Source organism: Leptonychotes weddellii, chromosome 4, assembly GCF_054177405.1.
Source record: "Leptonychotes weddellii isolate Sample4059 chromosome 4, ASM5417740v2, whole genome shotgun sequence".
Taxonomy (NCBI): Eukaryota; Metazoa; Chordata; class Mammalia; order Carnivora; family Phocidae; genus Leptonychotes; species Leptonychotes weddellii.
The window spans coordinates 140,841,554-140,864,973 of record NC_138372.1 but is presented as its reverse complement, the minus strand read 5'-3'; the positions used below and the strand labels follow the sequence as shown (position 1 = coordinate 140,864,973).

The window sequence follows — 23,420 nt, the reverse complement described above, 5'->3', positions numbered from 1 at the left end:
CTACCTACCAACTAAAGTTGTTGTATTTTTGGTCCTTAAAATTAAAAAAAAAAATCTACTGAAGATAAATAGATATATAATTACTTTCATTGATTTATTTGGTAAAAAAGTAAATTTGTAAGAATGTATATGATGCCAAATTTTATGCAAAATTTGTACAAACCAAAAATTTTCTCTTGCTAATATAATGTATTAACTATCATTATATTTCAACTTAATACACCTCAAGTTCAAAAAGAAATATTAATCTGTAATCAACTTAATTTTAAAAGGCATGTACATGGGTCTGTTTATCTACAAATACAGTTTTTACCAAGTGTGTATGATATCTATTTGAAACCCATTGATGGCTAATGTTCTTTCTTATTTATCACCATTTACAACAGACATAAGGTCCTATTATCAGATGTAACTGTACTTGAGTAAACACATGTCCTTCAGGACAAAGTATTCTGTTAAAGATTCCTGACAGTGAAACAGAAGCCTTAATACTTTAAAATAGAACTTTCATATAATTAAAAACTAATCATATTATGAGGGCTTTTTAAAGATCATAGAGTCTCAGGATGTCCCTTTGGGGAAAGGAGAGATACCTTTCAAAATGAAGCCTAAATAAGCAACTACTTTGTGGGAGAGCCTCAATGGGGTAGAAAGATCAGGATGGATCTAGAATATAAAAACAAAATGTTTACCAAATTTACAGATTTCAAACTAAAACTCTCCACTGTGACAAAATCTTGTTGAAGAATTCCTCAACCAAGTGATCTGAGCTTATTTTTTAAACTAATTATTACTTTCTGTAATTTTGTCAGCAACCCTAAAATTATTGAATATTTACAATAACTTCTACCTCTTAAAATAGGCAAGGTACAATCTTTTAAAATACTTTGCTGTTTTTAAAAACTCACTAATAAAAATGTTTATCTTTTAAACATCTTCTTTCCTAGCTGTACTGTTTTTTACTGATTCTGTCCTTGAGGTCTGACACATAATGCAGTTTTAAATATATTAGAAAAATATACTCAGAGAATGTATTGAGGGAGTTTAAAATAACTGACTTTCAAAACACATCACACTATTTATCATAAACACAACAGTCATTGAATTACAGTTTGGCCTTATAAGCTTATCTGTGTGTTTAGAGGAAACTGAACTAACTTTAAATAAGCAACTAAACTCATAAATCATGAAATTTCACTTTATTGATAGGAAAACATAGTTGTTAACAAAGAATGCTATATTTACATCTGAAGGTATCAATAGTATTTAATTCTGAAATTCCATAAGTTGATTTGTCTTGCATAAAATATTTACCTTGTTTTATATCACTTTTTTTCTTTCAAAAATAAAATTCATTTATTCTACAACAATCTGGAAATTACCAGCTTCTAATACTGACCAAGATCATAATCTTGATTCTCTTTTCCAGATTAGATGGATTGGACTAGCATCTAACTAGAAGACTAATTTAGATTATTGATTTAGATGGAAATACATTGTTTCTACCTTTAAGAAACATCAAAGTACTCAAAAATAAAAGGAAGCAACAGTCCATTACATCAAAATACTAAAAAAAGTTAAGTATTAAATTCACTAACAAAACACATCTTTGAATATTTACTTTTTCTTAAAATAAATTTCATAAAGCATAAATCCAAAGGTAGAAGAAAAAAAATTCCTACCTTCACCACAGTTACAGATCCACAAAGAATACAATATGGAAATGTCCATGTTGGAAAAAATTAAATGTTAATACATTAACTTAATCATATAATGCTAAAAACTAAGGGCTTGTGCATCAAGATGTTATAGTATGTAATAAAACACAACTTGTTACTTTGAATAGTTTCTATTTCCAAAATATTGTATAATCATACAGTAACCCAGCAAAGTGTTTCACTGCCCTTACTTTCCCAGAAAGGCACAGACTTATTTTCCAGAGAAGAAACAGCAAAGTAGCACCATCACGGTTTCAGGGTAATTACAATAAGGGTAGCTAAGTCATTTCAAAATTTTCCTAGCTATAGCATATCTTACACTTAAAAAGTAATGAATCGAGGCACATAATCCTTTTAGGAATAGTATCAGTTAATCATCAAACATATCAGAAATCATTTAAAATTGTATCTCAAAGTCCATTGTTAACTTTTTAAGTCCAAGATCTTTATTTGAAGAAACTCTATCAGTTCTAAAACATTCATTCAGCCTAACTAAATTTAGCTTTCTCACCAGAGTTTTTTGCGGGGTGAGTTTAAGCAAAATATGAGATAAAATATTTTATGTAAATTATGCTCTTTTCTCAGATACATTTCAATTACTACAAGAACAGATAGACTCACAAAGTGAAAATATAAAGTTCAACAGATTAAAGTTTTTCAATGTTTAATAGCAATGCATTATTATAGACCATAGTATTGTAGTCTAGAATCAGATTGCTCATTGAAAAATTAAGCAACAGATTTTCCATACTCAAATAACCTTGTTTATGTTAAGAATGTTTTATTAACTTTATGACCTAAACAAAATCTAATTCACATCTCCCTGAGGAAGATATTAGTGATTTACACTAAACATTATCCATAAAACCTGAAGTTTAAAATCATTTGTACAATACTTATATTTTTGCTCATATTTAAGATACTAATGTGATAAACACCATTATATTTCCCAGGGATCTTCATCTATACCATCAATTAAGTAAGAGATATGGAAAATAAATCACCCCTCTTGCTGATAATCCCCTCAGGGCAGTCTAGTTTTGAAATATCAAGGTTTTTCTTTAAAAGAAGCAGATACTAGTCCATAATAGTTAAAGTTCATCCAAATATTTATTAGCATATTTTCTAGCCTACATAGTGCCATTTAGTCCTCTGGTTCTATACTCTTATATTTAAAGTAAAAATTTCAAATGATTTTTTTAAGATGTTAGTGTACATCCTAAAAATGGTAAACTTCCCAGCTATTATTCTTGCACAGATTTTCAGAAAACAGCAACAAAAAAGACAATATATGCTATTGATACACATAGTTGACTTTGCATCTCAGATTTGGGTTCAAGTCCTTACAAACTTTTCCTAACACCACAAGTTTACTACAACAGTCTTCTGATGAAGAATCTCTGACAGTTAATGGAAAATGCTATCTTAGATTTTAGTGAATAAAAATTATGTATTAAACACGGATTACAATCAATAGATTATTACTACCATAGATGTACTTAAATATGAAAGAAAGGATGACTCCAAACACGTCTTCCGTAAAGCCCACACTCACAACATGTTACTGAAATGTAATTAGCCCCACTCACCTGATATCCCACTATGTTCCTCCCATTTTATCACTTCAAAGTTTCAATAATTAAAAATATTCCCTACATATCCCACCTTTAAGAAACAAACAAAAATATTTAGGAACACTAACATTTAACATAGTGTTTGCTGACTTAGCATAGTGCATACTTACTCGCGACATTTAGGGTGGGAATTTCCAGGGCCAGTTGAATTTCCTAGTATATAGGAAAATGCACAATTGCCAAAATAGAAAAATCTATAACCATATTAAACCATGACATTAAGGCACTCTAATTACCTTAATTTTCCTCTTCTACACATGAAGTTTATCTTTAATTAGAGGACTCAAGGGATAAAGTGTATATATGCTATGAGAATATAGAAATTAATAATATTTCGGAGATTTAAAAAATTTTGTTTGTGAGATTTAAATTTTTTCTTAGCCAACAATTGCATTGTTCCATGACTTTAATATTCAATGTAATTTATTTACATAGATCTATATGGCCACAAACCTATTTATGTAATCAGACATGATGGCAAACAAGACAAACAAATAACAGTTTATGACCACGGGTAACCCGTATCACACAATATTGCAAGGAAAGATTTTTACAGTAATCATTTTTGTTACATAAATCATTAATTTTATACTGTTTATCTTTAAATCCCATTAAATATATTAAGGTGATTATTATCTTCCAAACAAACTGTGATGCTTTATTGAAAAATTGAAACAAAAAAGCAAGATATTTTTCTTACAATGTATAACTATATTTAAATTCCCAATGTAAATTCCTGCTTATTTTATTAAATTTTCAGAATGTGTTTTACTAAAAGAGAATTCACAGATAAAGCCATTTGTGCTGACCAGACTTACATGACATAATTCTTTTTCTCAAAGCAACCTATTCTCCTGAACAGTACTATCACAATTGTGGTAGCTTAATCATTAGTATAATTACTTATAATTTATGTATTTTTGCCAGAATGCAAGCTCAATGAAGACAATTGCTGCACTGGTGTGGTTTACCTGAATAACTCAGTACCAACCACAATTCCTGGCATACAACAGGATAGCAGTGAATACTCATTAATAAGTTAGTTTAATTTATACATTGACATATTTTAAAGCCTAAGTTTTAGAGATGTAAGATGAACTGAGTCACCATATAAAAATACATTAACACTGTTACCATAGACACAGTCATTTTAATGATAATATCACTATCAGAAACGCCATCCTAAAATTTTGAATGAAATTTTCAATATACTCTCATCCAGTTACTGATTAAAACTCGGACTGATTATTCCGTTTACTGATTACCTCTGCCCTTTGCTTCTCTTCCTTTTACTCCTGGTGCAAGTTTTTGTCTTCTACTTAGTTAATAATACCTCTCCAAATAAGAAAAGGAGAGGAAAATAAAATCACTTCATTTCAATTCATTTGATGGACTAAAGACACTACTGAATTCACATAATAAGCTATCGTTCCTTCTTGCTGTTGTTAGCAATATTTTAGCTGCAAAAGTTGTAAATAAGTCATTACCAATATCTGATATAGTGCCTTGACAGTATTATTGAGCATTGTAGAGTACTTTTTAAGGAAGCAAGTAATACCTCCCCATTAAGGTACTTTAATTATACATATTTATATTTAATTATACACATTATATTTAATTATATATTGTGATGCCTCTCCACGAAGGTACTTTAATTTGGGTCATGACAACCAAATATATAAATGACCATTTGTGCTTAAATTAGTCAATTTTTCTCCTAGAGAAGTAATCTTGATAACAAAAAAATATATTTTTTCCAAAATATGTAGAATTCGTTTTCTATACAAATCTTGAAATAAAGTGTTCACCACTCTAATTTAAATAGGCTCTACACACTATAAAGTTCACACCAAAATGAGAAAAATGAGGTATAACAAGCACACACATATTTAAAAAGCATGAAATGCAATGCTTAGAGTCTCATGCTTTCAGTAGTTTTCCAAACCCTGACAAACCTGGCTCAGATTGGTGTTTCTTTTTCGGCAATGGTTTGTCATCACTTATTGTACCATTCACCTTTTTCTGCTGGTCTTCCCATGTAACTTCTAGTATAAATCAAAAAACAATAATCAGAGCTTGTCAGAAGTATAGATAATGTGTGTAACGAGAACCTAAAAATACTTCAGAACTTAATTATTTTTTAGATTTTTTCCCCTATGTTTTCCCATAAACTTTAAGTAATATGTAGTCAATATTTTAAATACAGCGATGTGACACTTGAATTTTTTATAGGTTTCAAAATCCAGAGCACTAAAATTTATTCCAGTAATCTCCAAAATTTATTTTCAATAAAATGAGTGGGGCCAAGATAAGAAGAAAATATAATTAAAATGGTTTGGCAAATAAAGTTTTTTTCTTAGTTGATATTAAATAATATTAATTTATTTTAGAAATAAACATTTTGCTAAACATTGTGTTATTATGGTGCAATAAAACGTTTATTTGGAATTAAAATGCATTGACTTCCATACATACCAAGAGAAAATCTATACATTTTAATATATGATAAGATAAAATGACTAGTTTTTTGCTACCACATTTAGCACTTTCATTAAATGACAGAAAAATTTATGTGCTGTGGGGATATTATTTCAATGAAAACTATTAAGTTTGGTGTCACTGAATATGAGTTATCTGTCTTATCTAAGATTATCCAGAATTATTTGTAGTATTGTAAAATATATTTAAATCCAACAAATACATATTCAGCACCTACTATAATTCAGGCATGTCTAGGTACTGGGAATTTAACCACAAACAAAACAGACAAAAGTCCATACTCTCATAAAGTTTATATTCCAGGGGAGAAATAGATTAAACAAGATAAATAAGTAAAATGTTTTGTGACTTAGATATTGGTAAGTGCTAAGAAAACAAAAATGAAGTAGGTAAGAAAAAAATAAAATGTCCAGAGGGTGACAGACATTTGAATAGGCTAGTCATAGACAGCCTCACTAAGAAGGCAAGTTTGAGTACAGAACTTATGGAAGGTAAGGGAGTTAGCCAAATGGTTATTTGGGGAGAAGGCATTACAACCAGAAGAACAGCACATGCAAATGTCCTGAGGTAAGAGCATGTCTGACATGTTCTAGAAAAGCATGGAGACCTCTGTGACTGGAACAGAGTGAATGAAGGGGAAAGTAGTAGAAGATGAGGTTAAAGAGGTAATGAAATGGGAAGCGGGGGAGTACAGATCATGTAGGGCCTTGTAAGTTGTGTATCAAAAGGTTCACAGATCACCATTTAATCTCATAGCAGCATTCATAAATACTTAAGTATACACTTGCCTGTTTTTTACTCACATGTTTCTAAAGCTATATTATAAGTAGCTGGTTACTATTAATCCCCATGAAGTTTCACCATGTCATACAAAATTTTCTGGTGTCTTATCCACCTTCGGCCATAAATAATGGGATACTAACATTTTATGATATTAACCAAAATTTTATGATATTAAGCAAAACATAACTAGGAAGATGAAATCACTGTCAAAATGGAAAATATGCTATATTGCAACATCAAATATAGGTGATTTGGGATAAACTACTGTTTTTGATTACTTATACTGCTAGAATCAACTGCATTAATTGTAAGGGTTTTCCAGTTCCTAAACCTAAAATAAATGCTATTAATAATAAGACGCTTTATTCCGGTCCAACATAAATCAGCTATTGTGAAGAAGCAAACACCTTGATTTGGGAGTATTAAAGTTACAGTTAGGTGTGTAGTTGATACCCTGATTTTCTTTTTTTTTTTTTTAAAGATTTTATTTATTTGACAGAGAGAGACATAGCGAGAGAGGAAACACAAGCAGGGGGAGCGGGAGAGGGAGAAGCAGGCTTCCCGCGGAGCAGGGAGCCCGATGCGGGGCTCGATCCCAGGACCCTGGGATCATGACCTGAGCCGAAGGCAGATGCTTAGCGACTGAGCCACCCAGGCGCCTGATACCCTGATTTTCTAATTGGTAAATAATCTGCTAAAGATGTAATATAGGACTCTGGAATGGTAAACAATCTTGATAAAGATACTATATTTCAATCAACCACTAGTGGAAAGAAAATTCTTAAAACCTTTAAAGAATATACAAACTTTCTAATAAACTCAAAAACTCTAGTTAAGCCCTCTTTAGTTATAGGAATAAAGGAATCATCTGCCCCTTTATCCAAATTAATCTGTAATATAAAAAACCAACAGACTAATTTCTCCGGGCAAAAATAATAAGCTCATAAAAAAAAGTATTTCTCTGCACTTTTGGTTATCCACCAATATAATACGAAAGATTTAACAAGCATTACAGAGTTGTTCCTAAAATTTGCTAAAATCCTACACATTTGTCATTTTAAAGAGTTGTTTCGTCCTTGATAGCTTGTGATGTTACAAAATAGAAGACATGCTACTTAAGATTGAGTATGTAGAAGTAGAAATGGCTTGTTTTGAAAATGGTTCAGCCTACCTGTAAATTGGCAAAAAGCACCTTAACACATAACACATTTAATTTTTAAACACTTTCTTTGAGTTGACAAACACTTTAGTGGAAGAGAAGTTGTCTATAGTCATTTGTCTTGTGTTGACAGAGTGAAATTAGCAAGTATTTGTTGAAAATTTATTCTATGCCAGTAACGAAAGAAGTCCCATAACCATCAATTTATAAATGACAGCCAATATACAATGAAAGAAGACCTAGATCAAGGCTATCGCTGGTTGATAAAAAATGTCACAGATATGTTACCAGTCTGAGCCAGGAATGGTGGCTTCTAGAACATTTCTGCTATTAACTATGAGTACAGCCTTAGGCAAGCTTCATAGCCTCTCTGGCCTCTCATATGTTATATTTGAAGTGAGAAAGTTGATCTTGAAAAGTTGAAAGGTTATTTCCATCTCTAAAATTACAGAGTTGCTCTTGCTTCATATTATTCTAGACTAGTCAGATTTTGTGGAAGAATATCTACAGCAGAGATGATGAAATTTGGACACTGAGATACAGAAGATTTTCCAAAAGTTCTAAATGTGACTATTATTAAACACTATGTTGAAACTCAAATGTCTATTTTAAAACAGAATTAAAGTCATAAAAAGAACAGAAATGACTACTGACTCATTAATTCATTTATCACCCAAAAATCAATGCTGAGAGCTACCCATATCTAGCCCTCTTGGAATTATGGGCCATAGTATTAAAATGAAACTAGCAAACTAGTTTTGTATCAGGAAAATGTTCAATTGTTTGAAAGTTGTTTTAGATATACTAAACAAAAATAGCAAAAATACACTGATGGAACACCTTAAAGACAGTTTTTTCTGTTAAAGGACTATTTTGATAATTAAAAAAAAATAGCCTCCTTAATGTTAAATAATAATGAACTTAAAATTGAAATTTAAGTACAAAGTGCTAGCCCATGATATTGTACACTTAGTACCCAAGGGTAAAAAGTGAAAATCAAAGATGTACAATGTAGGAATAATTTAATTGGTAAGTATTACTTTGAAAGAATATATGTCAAATAGCCCAGACTAGGAATCCATTCAAGTACACACAAAAAGTTTGCTCTAGACAGATAATTTTCTTTCTTTCTTTCTTTTTTTTTTTTTTTACTAACACTCCCATTGAGTGTTTTAAAATTGAATTGAGTAAATATTCAGTTGTGAATTTAATTTGTAGATGAGAAAGCTTAAAGATTGATTTAATAAACATTAGATAATATGAAGAATGATTTTACACATGGATACTTAACCATGAAGTGAGCTTTTAAGTGACATCTAAGAAACTCATGTCTTTAAAATAACTATTTCAGCTACTTTCCATCACACCAGGTAGCCAATCCTACAAATGCTACAATTTAAAGAGCACAAATTCTTACGTTAATAAGACTATATTTGTATAATACTATATGCTTCAATTGCCTCCACATACAGCACCATATTTAATCCTATAAAACACAAAAAGGACCTTCTATCAGGTGGTTGGTTTCTACAGGTAAGAAAACAAAGAGCTGGTTATTAAGGATAACTGAATAGTTATCTAGTGTACAAACAATCTCACATTCATTACCTCATTTGATTCTCAAAGTAGCATATTGGGCATAAAAGAAATACGGTAAGATTTCCTTTTCTCAGATGAACTGACTTAGGTTAAAGGCCTAGAGTCACATAGTTGGTACATAATAAAGACAGGCCCTGAGCCAAGGTCGAAAACCTGCGCTCTTTCTCTAGTCTATCATCTTCCTAAGATCACATTATTTTTAACAACAAACAGAAGATGGCTTTAGGATTACATTTAGGAAGTCAATGATGGTATGGCTTGAGTAATGGTTGAAGTATGCAGAAAGGTATGAGGTAGGTAGAAGGGAGTTTTTCACTAAATCTCATTAGCCAATTGAGGCTTTGGAAGTATAGAAGAAATAAAATGAGCAAAAGGGAAAGAAAGTAAAATAAGGAGAAATGGCCTCCAAGAAGGAAAGGAAAGATTAGGAAAAGAAATTTTAAAATATTTGTTTATAAGTACTTAACTTCTACAACTGATTCACTTAGGCTTGTGGATTCGAATGAGGAGGGAAATTTTTAAAACACATTTATTCTTCTCCTTGCTCTAGTTCAGAATATGATAGTGGATTATTGAAATACCCAAAATAGTCTTGTCCTCTGTCTCTTTTCTTTCAAGCCATCTTGCTCATTGTCACCAAGTTACTATTCCATAATACAGATGTGATTGAATGCTCATCCTGAGAAAAATCATATGATAAATTCCTTTTTTTATGATATCCTTGATTTCTCCCATATAATTTTTAGTCAAATCATCATTCATCTACGTTGGCAAGGAATGCTGTATTTAGGAAATATAAAATCCATTGTTATCTAGATATAAATCAAATTTGGAAATTAAGACATGGGTACTGTACTTTCCTTGCCCTAGAAGCATTCACAAGCATACAGAGAGGTAGCAAAACAAAGCCTGCCCATACCCTAAATGCTATCCAACTTCTAGAATGCTTATAGAAGTAAGTATTCATTACAGACTGTCAAAATTACTTTATTATTTTTGGTACCTTTGTAACCTGTTTTTTTTCCTCTTCTTCCTCCTTTCCTTTCTTTCTTATCTACAAGGTTATCTATGTTTGAAATAATGTAGGCAACTATACATTGAGGCTTAAAGGGATAAAATATTTTTCCTTCTGTATGTTTAAGGACATGATTTTTTGATAGGTAGTACAATAGGGTTTATTTAGTCTATCATCCTGACAGTGAATGACTCACTAACAGCCAATTAAAGGTTGTATCTGTTAAGTTTCCAAAACCAAACAAAATTAACAAATAGCAGTAACAACATAGATAATAAATTGGAAACAAAACTATTTGAGACTTTAGATTTCATTAGGTACATCTCCAAACACACTTAGTTTCTATAAAAAAAATTCTTATAGGATACTTTATTTTACAGAAGAGGAAACTGAGGTGCAGAGAAATTAAAGGCCTCACCAGAGGTCATATGCCTAGGAGTAGAAATGAGCTTAAGAGCCAAGTATTGACGTCCAATGGAGTCCTCTAAACACTATAAAACTTGAAAAGTATTAATAATTTAAATAGTTCTCTTAGAGAAAAGAATTCTATTTGCATATTGATTTTTACACATGGATTAAAACATATACAAATGCATTAGTGTATTATGCAGTAACTAATGCTGCAATTTGATCTGATTTATTCCCCCAGGTATTGTTTCTTATGCAAGCTATCTGATCAAGAACAGCATCAAGATTAATAATTTCCTAAAAACTACTAAACAAAATGCATTGAATAAATGGTTCAGGTTTACTTTTATAATCAGGTGTGCTTTTACTTTAAATTGAAAGTTTTCAGAGTTTGTGCTGAAAATACAAAATCGGAGCAAGATATCACTAAGAAACATTAATAATAACAGCTAATACTTATACGGTACTTATTATGTGACAAGTATTGTTCTGAACAATTTAAATATACCAAATTCATTAGGAAAGTAAATTTAGAGCATATCTACATAGCCAGGAACACTATTTAGAGCAGACTAATAGACTAGAGTAGGGCTTGTTCAAGGCAGAATTCGTCATTATCACTCTTCCAAGGTACCTAGTGCTCTGTTGCATTTTTCAGCATCCCTTTCCCTACACTGACTTTCTCCACTCACAGGCTCTAACTTGCTTCCTATAAAGATCTGTATGTAATAATAGCTCAGGTCAGTCTCCTCAGGACTATTTACATTTCAGTGTTCTGGAAAACCTAAAATCTTTATTTATTAAAATAATTAAGCCACTAGAGAAATGGCAGAATATGAACTATAGCAAGCAGGGGAAGAAATTTCTTAAGCTGAAAATCTACCCAGAACCCCTCAAAACTTACCTCTTCTTTGTATGTATCACAATCTCAAGACACTTTATGTAAGTGACATGCTATAAAATAATTTTACCAGCTCTGTTTTGTTATTCTCGTTATATTATCATTTTTTTTTATCTTGGGACCTCCCCACAGCAGGGAACACATCTGATTTGTCAGTGTATCCTCAATAACCACCTAGTACAATACACTAAAAATAGCAGATATTGGTTGAGCTGAACTAAGCCATTCACTAATATTTAAAATAAAATGAATGGTTGAAACCCATGCAAGAAGATTGCTATTTATCTGAAGAGGCATGGTATAGAAATGCATACATTGGAAGTCAAGACTAGAGATCTGCTACTATGTGGACTGAAGAAAGCTGATTATCTTCTAGCTTTCTGCTCCTTTGTCAATGAAGAAATACAGTTTTATTAAAAGATTTATAAGGTTCCTTCTACATCAAAAAGTCTTGATTCTAAATCTAGGACTGAAGCCACAGAATACTGAGATACCTTGGTAAACTATAGGGAGATGGCCAGGGCCTGGTAGCTCTACAAAGCGAACCAACAATCTGGATTTAGAAACAAAAGCACACCAAATTTCCCACGTTTCCTGCATGCATCCATTCCCATGATCTCACCCCTCAGTTTTAGATTTTTATTTCTTTTCTTTCCTTTACAGCCAAACTTTTTTTTTTTTTAAAGATTTGATTTATTTATTTGACAGAGAGAGAGAGAGACAGTGAGAAAGGGAACACAAGCAGGGGGATCGGGAGAGGGAGAAGCAGGCTCCCCGCTGAGCAGGGAGCCCGATGTGGGGCTCAATTCCAGGACCCTAGGATCATGACCTAGGCGAAAGGCAGATGCTTAACGACTGAGCCACCAAGGCACCTCTACAGCCAAACTTTTTCAAAGGCATCTATATTCACTGTCACCTTTCTCTCTTCTTTTAAATCCATTCTACTCAGCCTTCTGCTGCTTACGACTCCACCAAAACTGCTCTTAATGAAGGTTAATGTGATGACCTCATACTTGCTAAACCTAGTGATGGTTTCACACTCAATAGTTCTCTCCCACTTCAAGTACTTTCTTCATCTGTACTCAAAGACACTGTGCTCCATGGCTTCCCCCCTAGTTCTCAGTCTCCTGCTGCTTCATCTTGTCAACTTCTAAATATCTGAGAGTAGTTCAGGGCAGAGTCCCTTGACCTCTTCTAATCTTCTTCTCTCACTGATCTCAACTAGTCTTGTGGTTTCAATCTCTTCTCTTTATGAGAGTAACTCCCAAACAGTCCAAATCTCCAACCTGAAATCCAGACCGAAATTTTAGCCGCCGATTTGACATCTTATCTTAGATATCTAGGACCTAGGTCTCTAACTTATATCCAAAACTGAGCACCTGATGTTCCCACCAAACAATTCTTCTCAAGTTTTTTCCTCTATCAGTTAATAGAAACTCCATATTTTCCAGTTAGCTAGGCCCCAAACTTGGATGTTATCACTGAATCTCTCTCTTTTCCCCTATCAGGTAATTCTGCTGGCTCCATCTTTAAATAACTAATAACAATCCAGAATCCAACTACTCCTGTCACTATGGTCTAAGCCACTGTCACCTTTTTCCTGGGTTATTGCAAAAGCTTCCCTGTTTCTAATCTCAATTCTTCCAGGTTAGCCTTAACATAGCAATTAAACTGATTTTATTTCAAAAAGAAATGGCATTATGTCACTTGAATCAAATCCTCCCATTTCACTCAGTGAAAACAAGATCCTAATATTGATTGATAGATAATATGAGTCACCTGCCCCAGCCCCTTCTGACCACACCTACTACGATTCACTCTGCTCACTGGGTCATACTCAAGTGACCTCTTCCTCGCTCCTCCAACAAGTCAAGCTGGCTCCCATTACAGAGCCTTTCTTCTTGCAATTCCCTCTGCCAGGGACACTCTTCTTTCCAGGCCTTCACATGGTAATTCTGTCACTTTATTAGGGTTATCTGCTCAAATACTACATTGGTGGGAATACTTCTCAGAATGCATTATCAAGAATTATTTACACCCTACTTGCTTGAACACTATCCATCCCATTATCCTGAATTTTCTTCTTTGTACTTACCAGTATATGAAATGGTATTCTTTTTTTTTTTTTTAAAGATTTTATTTATTTATTTGACAGAGAGAGACACAGCAAGAGAGGAAACACAAGCAAGGGGAGTGGGAGAGGGAGAAGCAGGTTTCCTGCCGAGCAGGGAGCCCGATGTGGGACTCGATCCCAGGACCCTGGGATCATGACCTGAGCCGAAGGCAGACACTTAACGACTGAGCCACCCAGGCACCCGGTATGATGTATTCTTTCATGTATTGTTTGCTTCCCCCAATAAATGTAAGGATTATGAAGGCAGGGGGTTTTGTATGACATGTACACTAGCATATTTCCAGCACTCAGAACAAAGACTGGAACATAGTAGGTACCCCAAAACGATTTGTAGAATGAATAAGTTAAAAAAAATTGTAAGTAGCTAGAAACTCACCAATTATGCTGTTCTTTGAGTCTTAATTTATAGTGCCATGCTATGGAATAAGGATAGTCTCATTTTAGCTCATTAGAGGTATGAAGATCATGTATCTAAGGGACTGGCTTAGGTAGACTGTCATTTGAGAACTCTGAAACCGATTCCACCTACCAAAGAATCTGACCTTAATACAGGGTTAATGGAGATGCTCTGGCTGACTGATCACATATCTCACTAACTGAAGGGCAGCATACACTATGTCTATTCCAAAATGATATGTGGGCACTTCACAGAAAGATGTAAAATAAACCTATCTTTATCTTTATTATTTCCTCCCTTTGCATTTTAAATCAGAAGAGAGGACGGGCATAAATCCATCATTCAATTCAATGTTTGGCCATTTCTAATACATGGTTACAGCCGGAATTCATAGTTACCTCTTTTTTTTTTTTCTTTTACTCTGAATATATAAGTAGAAGAAGGAATATAGTAACATCCCTTTAACCTATGGAATTTTCCTTAATCCACAAATATGCTTTAGCCAATTTAAAAACAACCTCCCACCTTAATCTTACTCATGAACTTTACTGTGAAATTCAACACAAACAGTAAATTTGTCTATCCCCAAAGAAAACAGCAAAAGGAAAAATTAGGTGCCTAGACCTTAATTATAGGTAGGCTATCAAAAGATTATGCTAATTAAAATGTGAATTGGTATACATAAAATATCCAGAGTTTTCATCTTTCAAATTTTTATTCATTAATTTCTTTCTAGGTCCAACTATTTCCTATGTAGGATTGATCTATATAACAATAGTGATGTTTTGCAGTAAAGAGGATTTTTATGTAAATGATAAAAATACATTAATAACAAGTGGGAGGGACTCAACAGTCATTGTCATTTTAACCTTTACAAGCAAGATCAAAGGAATAACAAGAATGCAGAACAGCTTAGAGGTGAAAGACTTAACAGCATTTAGGGCCAACTGGAGCTCAGAAGGCCCAAAAAACCTGCTCAGAGTACTTCCTCAGTTAAAGTATTTACCTTAGTGACCTCCTGGGAAGTCTTTATTCTTTTGATACATTTAAACGTACTTAAATTAAAAAAATGGCATTAAATGTCCTTAAAACTTGTTGCACTCTAACAATTGAACATTTAAGAAGATGTATCTACATTTCAGATCACTGATACAAATTTCAGTACATATAAACATAGCCTTTTGTAGATACTAAGCAAAAATCATGGAGGTTAAAATATAGATAAAAATGACACATATGTAAGTATACACTAAAAGATTATTTAAATTTTTATTTTTTTTATGGAGAATGTTAATATTTTATAAAACTTGATTTCATTTTATTTATTTTGTAACATTATTTTCACCTTCTCTTACCTATAATATCCTAGCGTATTTTAAGAATTTTAGGCTGGAAGGGGTGTTAATGAATAATTAAATTAACACTCCATAGTAAATAAAATCACAAAATTATTTTAGTGCTAATTAAATATCACACAGAACATTGTAGACATTATAACAGATGAAGACATGGAAGAAAGAATATATTCAAGACTAAAGGACATTTTAACTAAAGTTACTGAAGCAAAAACTATTCATTTTTTAATATGGCCCCAACAACAAGGGCAGATTGTTATGATATAGAGAAATTTTAGAACATTGTTTTTTTTTTTATAACCATCTTAAATTCTGACATTCTGAGTCAATACCTGTAGCTATATTTGATTATCAATTACTATAAAACATACACAGTCCTGCTGTTTTTGAAAGAATTTAGTTGTTGCTAGGTTATAGAATTAAGTCACCAATAATCATAAGAAAACTAAACCTAAGTATTGAAACTGATCTTTTTTACTCACTCAGGCAATATATTAATTCATGTGTATAAAACGGAAAAATCTACAAATATTATAAGTATTCATTTAATATTGTTGAACTAATTATTAAGTTCATATCATTTTCTAATTAAAAATTCTGCTTAAAATATTTCTTAAATCACTCTTTTAAAACAATTTCTGGATTGGAAAATATCTATGTTGTGTTTTTCACAAGATAACTTGGCCATCACTCTTTCCCTCAGAATCTTAAATGACCAACAAAGCCAAACTTCTGACTTTAATGACATACATTTCAATAGAATAGGATTGTACTAGGATATTTTTTATGTTTATTTAATTTAAGAAAGTATATTCACACACATCATAAGTGTCAATACTGAGTGTCTGACATATAGAAAGGCATGATTAACTTCGTATTAGACTTGCCTTTTTTCCCATTATTAGATGGGCTTGGTGTTTCTCCCTCATTGTCTTCTTAACATTGGAAACAGACAATAGTGGTTAATAATTAAGGTCACTAACAACCCAAATAAAAACCAAGCACACTACAAAAGATGAAATCACACACTAGGGAAACAAATTCATGCATTAAACATGACATCTCACATTAATGAACACAAGAGTAAAGTATATCCTTCCCATCCTATGAGAAAAGTAATAAAAACAAAAATAAAATGAGGAATAAAGAGTCATTCTATAGTAAGTTAGAAAGATTATAGTTATGGTTCAATGTTAATTTAATAATTGATGTATTCACTAAGTTAATTTTGAGAATAAAGCATAAGTGACAAACTGGTTCAACAAATAGGCTTTATCTTAATGAAGTGAAAAATAAATAAAAATATTAACTACCACTGAAGCTTCCAAATTAATGATTTCCTAAAAAATGACTTTCCTGTGGAAGCCAATTCATGAACAGTGTGAAAGCATTTCAGTGTTCATATGGACTAATATGAGATACATAAGAATGGGCAAATAGGAAAACATTAATTGTACAGCTAAATTAAAATGAAATTCATTTTTTATCATATTCTCTAAACATGGGATTCCTATAGCATTGCAGGAAAATGGAAGATGCGTGATACTCAGAAGAGAGATAGTTATTTCTGGAAATAATGCAGCTAAACCTGCCTTTGTTTCGTGGTCAGATGCACTCTGATGATTATTCTCATCTTTATGACATTAAAAATAGTTACCGATAATCAGTAACTATAGCTTAAGAGATCTTGTGTCTTATACTATAAATACAGCCTTGAAAATACATGTTATGCACAATATACATAAGGACATTGCTTTCACACAGTTGAAAAGGAGAGAACATAAGGCACATAAAGTACACTCTTCTGTTCACAAATGAAAAGTGATGATGAGTTAAACATGATGAAATTAGGACTACAGTTATTCTTCATCGTTCAAAGAAATTTAAACTTTTTTTAAAAAACTGATATCTTAGAAAAGATTAGGAGTCAATTCTGTGTTTCAAATAAAAATAGTGAAAATTTGATAAAAGAAGCATATTAATACATTTACTGATTATATAATATTTTAAGTTTTAAAATCCTTTCAGGAACATTCTGACAAAGAAAGTGGCAAAAATTATGACATGTAAACATAACAGGGACTTAAAAAAACACCAAAATGAAGGCCCTCCACACCATTCAGAAGACAGACTCTTTAGTAAGAAATTATGATTGTCAATAAATATTAAAGCAATATTGAGCTGGAATGAAGAACAGGAATATATGGTTAATTGTTCTCATTTTATGAAAAAAATTTATGAAGAAAATTGTGATGGTCCCTAAAAATTTTAATAGACTTTATATTCTGCTCTATATTTACTTGTAATTTGCCTCTACAAAACCAAAATTCTTTAGAGAAGAGGCTAGGACTGCAACATACTACTCAGTGTAACCCACAGTAGGAACTCAGTTTTTAATAAATAAATGAACTGAATACAGAGTTGGGGTAAAGGATAGGTATGAATTTGATCAGAGGCATTGTCTATAATTTTAGTTTGATTTAAATATTAAGGAACATGTTCAGATGGATAAATTAAATATTCTAGTAAGTTATCTAGATTAGATAGCTTATATAATATTTCTCCATTAATAAAATCAGGCAATTTATTTAAAAATCCATACTGAAAAACAAACTTTTTATTGTGCATTTATAAATTTAGAGCCCAAAGTCTTATGTGAAATTGAAAAGTCATACTTCTAAAACATTCAGTTATTTATTTTAGACACACAGTCAGACAGACCTGCCTTGACCTCTTCACCCTGCTTTTCTCCCCACTGCTCTTCCACATGCCCAGTTTCTTCATTAACTTCTGTATTTGCACGAGTAAAGAAAAAAATAATACCAGATATGTATATTTGTTACCTTTAGTGACAAAAAATTTCAAATTATTCATGATATAATGAATGACTATAAGGAGCTTAATAGATTATTTTTAATGAGTTTCTCACATGTTATGGAAGCAAATAAGTATTCTATTAATAAATTATCATATTATCTCCTTTTATGATGGCTTTGATTTGTGAAAGAGAAATTGTAGCCCCTAAAATATTTGCATATGTGATAACTGTGTAAAGTATGCAAAATATTCTGTCTATAAACTTGATACATTCTTAGAAAAATAATATATTATCTTTTCTTCTACAGAACCAAAAAAAAAATGATATTACAAACTCTCTTTTATTTTCACAAAATGCCAGGACATCAAAGTTAGGAGAAAATTTTAAAAAATATTAATGCCTTAACAGTTGTTTAGCACATTGTACTTTTCTTATATTGCCCCTATTTTTTCTGGTTCTCAAACAAAGAGAAGATAACCAATATTGTACCATCATGAAAACCAACATATCCAAGGTTTTAAATTAACTTACTTAACAGACTAAAATATAACCAAAATCAAAAGGAGTTAAAAGTAGGAGTTACTCATTTTTTAGTTGTTGAACAGGATGAGAAAAATAAACACGTCATTACCTTGATTTTAAAATAATGCCATTAAATTACTTCTGACAACTTTTTAAGAGATAATCCAAACATCATTTGATTTAGACGACCAACTGATAGCCTGTTTTGGGTTATGCACCTTTAACTTCAGCCGGAATTTGAAAACTTCTAAAAGAGATATTTTGTATCTCCATTAAAGCTAAAGAAAATTACACAGTTATGTACCTGCTGAAGTCTTCATATCAACATTTACAAAAACACTGCTGAAATCATTCATACGATCAAGCAAAACAAAACAAAAAATCCTTTTATCTCATACTGGAAATGGTAAGGGAGGTTTTAGCTCTCCTTCCTTTTACTTATAAAAAAAAAAAATCACAAAGAAAGGGGATATTAAAGGAAAACCATGGTTTTAATAGATTCTATAGGGCAAAAACTGATGGCATATACAATGTTGGTTGACAAGCCCATTAAAAACTTCCTGAACCCCGACTTTCAGCATTAGCTCTATGTTGACTTTCTGGTAGGTTTATTATTACAAAGAACAGAACTACTCACATCTCAACAGAGTATTGCTATAAAAGATATTAAACCTGAATTTTTTAAAAAGTTGTGACATAAACTACGTTTCTGACTTCATATGCCAAGTGAAGTCAAACTCTGTCTTTAAAAATCCTGGGGAGACAAAAAATTTCCTACGTACCACAGAACTTTCTTTCTGGAAAGTACTTTTTAAAATTATATAACCCATTCTAATGCAAATAATTGAGAACTACAGAAATGCTGCTGTAATCTCCTTGTCAGACAGCATAAGAAAACATTAGTCATAATAGCATGGAGTTGCTTAAAATCATGGTACGTAGGATAGAAAGAACCTCAATATAGAAGGCCATAAATCACTCAGTAACTAACAAAAACACAACTGTTCCAAGTTATATAAAGCAATAAAAGTATTGCTTCCCAAATGCAGTGCACTTAAAATTTTGTTACAAATAGGTTATAGATATCTTAATATAAAACATATTTTAATATAAACATCTATAGAATGACAAGATTATTTTAGGGATATATTATACACTATTTGAAGTAGTTTTTCAATTTTTAAACAGTGTTTCATGCATTCATTCAACAAATATTTTTTGAGGGCCTATAATGTGCCAGGCATTATTCTATGTGCTGGAAATTCATAAGTAAATAAAACAGTTAACAATTCTTTAAATTTACAAAGTTAATTTCAGAATTCTTTCATTGGCAGAGGAATTTTTATTATTTAGTAAATGTATTACACTCCATATATCATGACTCAATATTTTCTCTTGAGGCATAAATGTAGTGTAGATAATAAAACTGTATATATTTAACTTTGGTATACTATAAACAGTCTTGGTACAACATAAAAAGTGATGTAGGAAATACAAACCACAATCACTATCTAATTCAACAACTTTCTTTCCTAGAAAGTCAAATTTAATAACTGAAAGATCATCATAAATATGAAATGAAATATATGATGATAAGTATCACTAGACTAGGTGTACATCTTCAGTGACATAAACACAGACTGCAATTGATATCTTTGGTTAAAAGTCCACGACATATAGAATTCTGCTTGAAAGGCAAATTAAAATTTTTAGAAACAGAACATTTTATCTTGTCATTTAAAGGAAGTTCAACTCTTTGCATTCTTAGTTGAATGAATCAAAGAAACTTAACTCCTTGGTATAATTTCCAAGTAAAACAAAAGTTGAATACCAAAAATCATAAAAGAAAATCATTTACCATATATAAAAGCCTACACAATGGAGGGACATCAATTGCAGTTGGGTTTATTTTTGCTTACACAGCCCCCCAAAAAGGCTGTCAGCACAAAACAAACCCTCCTTTATGTACAGACCTTCATAAGGTTCTATCTCCTTGACTCCATTGTCTAGGAAAAACAAAATAAAAACAAAACAAAAAAGGGAACCAAAGCACAGGGGTTAAAAACAACAGAAATTTCCAAAGGCACAAAATGTATGTATCATCCATTAAAGAAAAGTTAAATGGTGATTTAAATATATATATATATGTATTTTTTTGGCAAAGCACATCCAGTTACTAAATAAAGGGACCATTTAAAAAATGAGGTTAAAAATTATTATATTCTATCATCCATGCTTTTAGAGGTCCTTTATCTAAGAATTTATAGATGTTTGGGGAGTATGCTCATCTGTGTATAAACAAATAGTGTTTCTTAGGCAAAAATTTGAAAGGATTAAAAATATCAGTACAACATGCATCTTTCTTTGTATATTCATGATTACCTTTTCTCTGGTACTCCAGTTTTGAGAAGGATCACCATTGTTGTGCATCAGCTAACCAGTCCTTTGCAGTGTGTGAAAATTGATTTGGCTAGTTACTAATAAACTTTATGTAACTATCAACAATTACATACACTTAGTTGTAGCAAAGAAATATCATCCAACTGCTTATTTAAGAGTATTAAGTTTACTTTTTAAAATGCATTTATTCAGATTTTGAAAATGTGCAAGAGCAATAACAGTAGGTTATTTTACCTCCAAATATTACAAATTTTAAATGCAAAATATATAACATTTATAAATATATTTATAAATATAACTACTAGCAAATGCGGCTAAGGCGTTCAATTAACAAAAGAATGCTAACACAAAGGTAGTAAAAAAAATCTTGATTCACCTTAGCTTCCATGTGTATTTCCTACATGACATAATTAGAAATAAAACTTACTTCTCTCCAATGTTCCCTTTGGCGGAAGTTGTGGAAGTTGCCGGCCCCTTCGTCCTGCCACTGGAGTACTTGATGGGCTGGTTTGGACTGACCCAGTACGAGGATGAGACCTACAAGATACACCATCGATGCTCATTTTCAGTAGGATGAATGAAATAATTTGAATACATTTGGTTCATATGATAGTTGTGCAAGTGCAATTTTAAAAGAGGTGTAGCTGCTGATTAAAAGGTTAGGAAAGTAGGACAAAATATGGATATTTGAATGATTGTCGAAAGATGTTTCTACTTTTGTGTCATATGCATACATACACAGATACATGCACACAAAATCCTACAGTAACGTCCATGGAATTGTTCATGTAAATTAGTATTCTATCCATTCGAAAGCAACAGGAGAGTTCTGCAGCTCAAAACATAAAAGGTAATGTTTTACATTTCTTTCTACCAGATTTTAAACTCTCAGCACTACTAACCTCCCTCCCTTGATCCAAGGAGATTTTTACTCAGGCTTATATTAGATATCCCTTTATTAGAAAATATCTCCTGAAACTACAAATAAAACCCTGAACAATTCAAAATTCAACTAAAGAAGGTACTGGTTAATACATGATATTAGTATTGATAGAAAGAAACAAAAATCTAGTTTTAGTTATTGTCATTATGATGATTATTCCAAAAGTGATGTCTAATGGACACAAACAATTTCTCATTCTGTAGGAGAAGAACATGATAGTTATGAGGTGCATTATGGGGGGATTTACCCAGGACTCCTGATAAATGAGAAATCACAAAACGAATGTGGTCAGGACAGTTAAAAACAAATTACAATGGTAGCCACACACTATTATATCCACTGAATATAAATAGTGTGCTTACACTGAAAAGGTTAGTATCGATTGTTATTAGTGATCAGCCAAGGATGATAGAAGAGACCATTTAGCTGCTGGGAAAATAAATAGGTGTGCTGGTGGGGCAAAGGGGAGGTTAGTCTGATTGATTTATCTTTCACCTCGATAAGGCAGGTGAAGGAGGGGCAGATCTTCCAGTCATTAATGAAGGCATCGACCTCATGAGGTTTGTATCAGGACGCTCAGTGGATCTGGAGCGGGTGGTGGTCCGCTCTAGGAGAGGCCGTTGTTCTGTTGATCTGGATCTGTGATATGGCTGTCTATCTGCTGCTTCACAATCCCTGAAACGTTAGTCAAAAAGCAGCTCAGTTGATCTTTAGTGCCCTTCTGCTATTTGGTTATGATGCATCAAATTGATTTTGAAAAAGGTCATTGTTTAATATTATCGAATTTGCAAAAACATATTCTGAGCAATTTTCACTAAACTTCTTCAGCATATCTAAGGAAACCAAAATCTGCCTTTAACAGCAATTCCCAATGAAGCTACTAGGAGTTGCTCAGTTATCATCAGTGACAAACGAAATTGCCTGCTTTCCAAAATGAGCTCCCTAAATGGAACAGGTGAAATATGTGAAGTATTCTATTTCAAAGAATTCAATGGCTTTTCCTAACATTTTTCGTAAGAGTGAAGAAAACCATATAAGCATTAATTCTAAAGCCACTAAGGTTATTATATGTCAACTGAGCTATAAAAAGGCTTTAGGCACAAAAATAGTATATTGATGCACCCAAACATTCTAA

At 32.0% G+C, this 23,420-nt stretch overlaps 1 protein-coding gene across 42 annotated transcripts in view; it reads right to left on the bottom strand.

Moving 5' to 3' along the window:
* RIMS2 (regulating synaptic membrane exocytosis 2) overlaps positions 1 to 23,420 on the bottom strand; it is a 577,313-nt gene that overhangs the window by 177,321 nt on the left and 376,572 nt on the right. For 32 of the 42 annotated variants that reach the window (XM_081816358.1, XM_081816360.1, XM_081816376.1 and 29 more), the window contains 2 exons: positions 22,781 to 22,960; positions 21,770 to 21,879 (listed from right to left, as the gene is read on the bottom strand). In XM_081816358.1, coding sequence (XP_081672484.1) covers positions 21,770 to 21,879; positions 22,781 to 22,960 — 290 coding nt within the window. Of the gene's footprint in view, positions 1 to 20,357; positions 20,949 to 21,769; positions 21,880 to 22,780; positions 22,961 to 23,420 lie in introns of those variants that run through there. The other 10 variants (XM_081816367.1, XM_081816379.1, XM_081816353.1 and 7 more) reach the window with 4 other exon arrangements.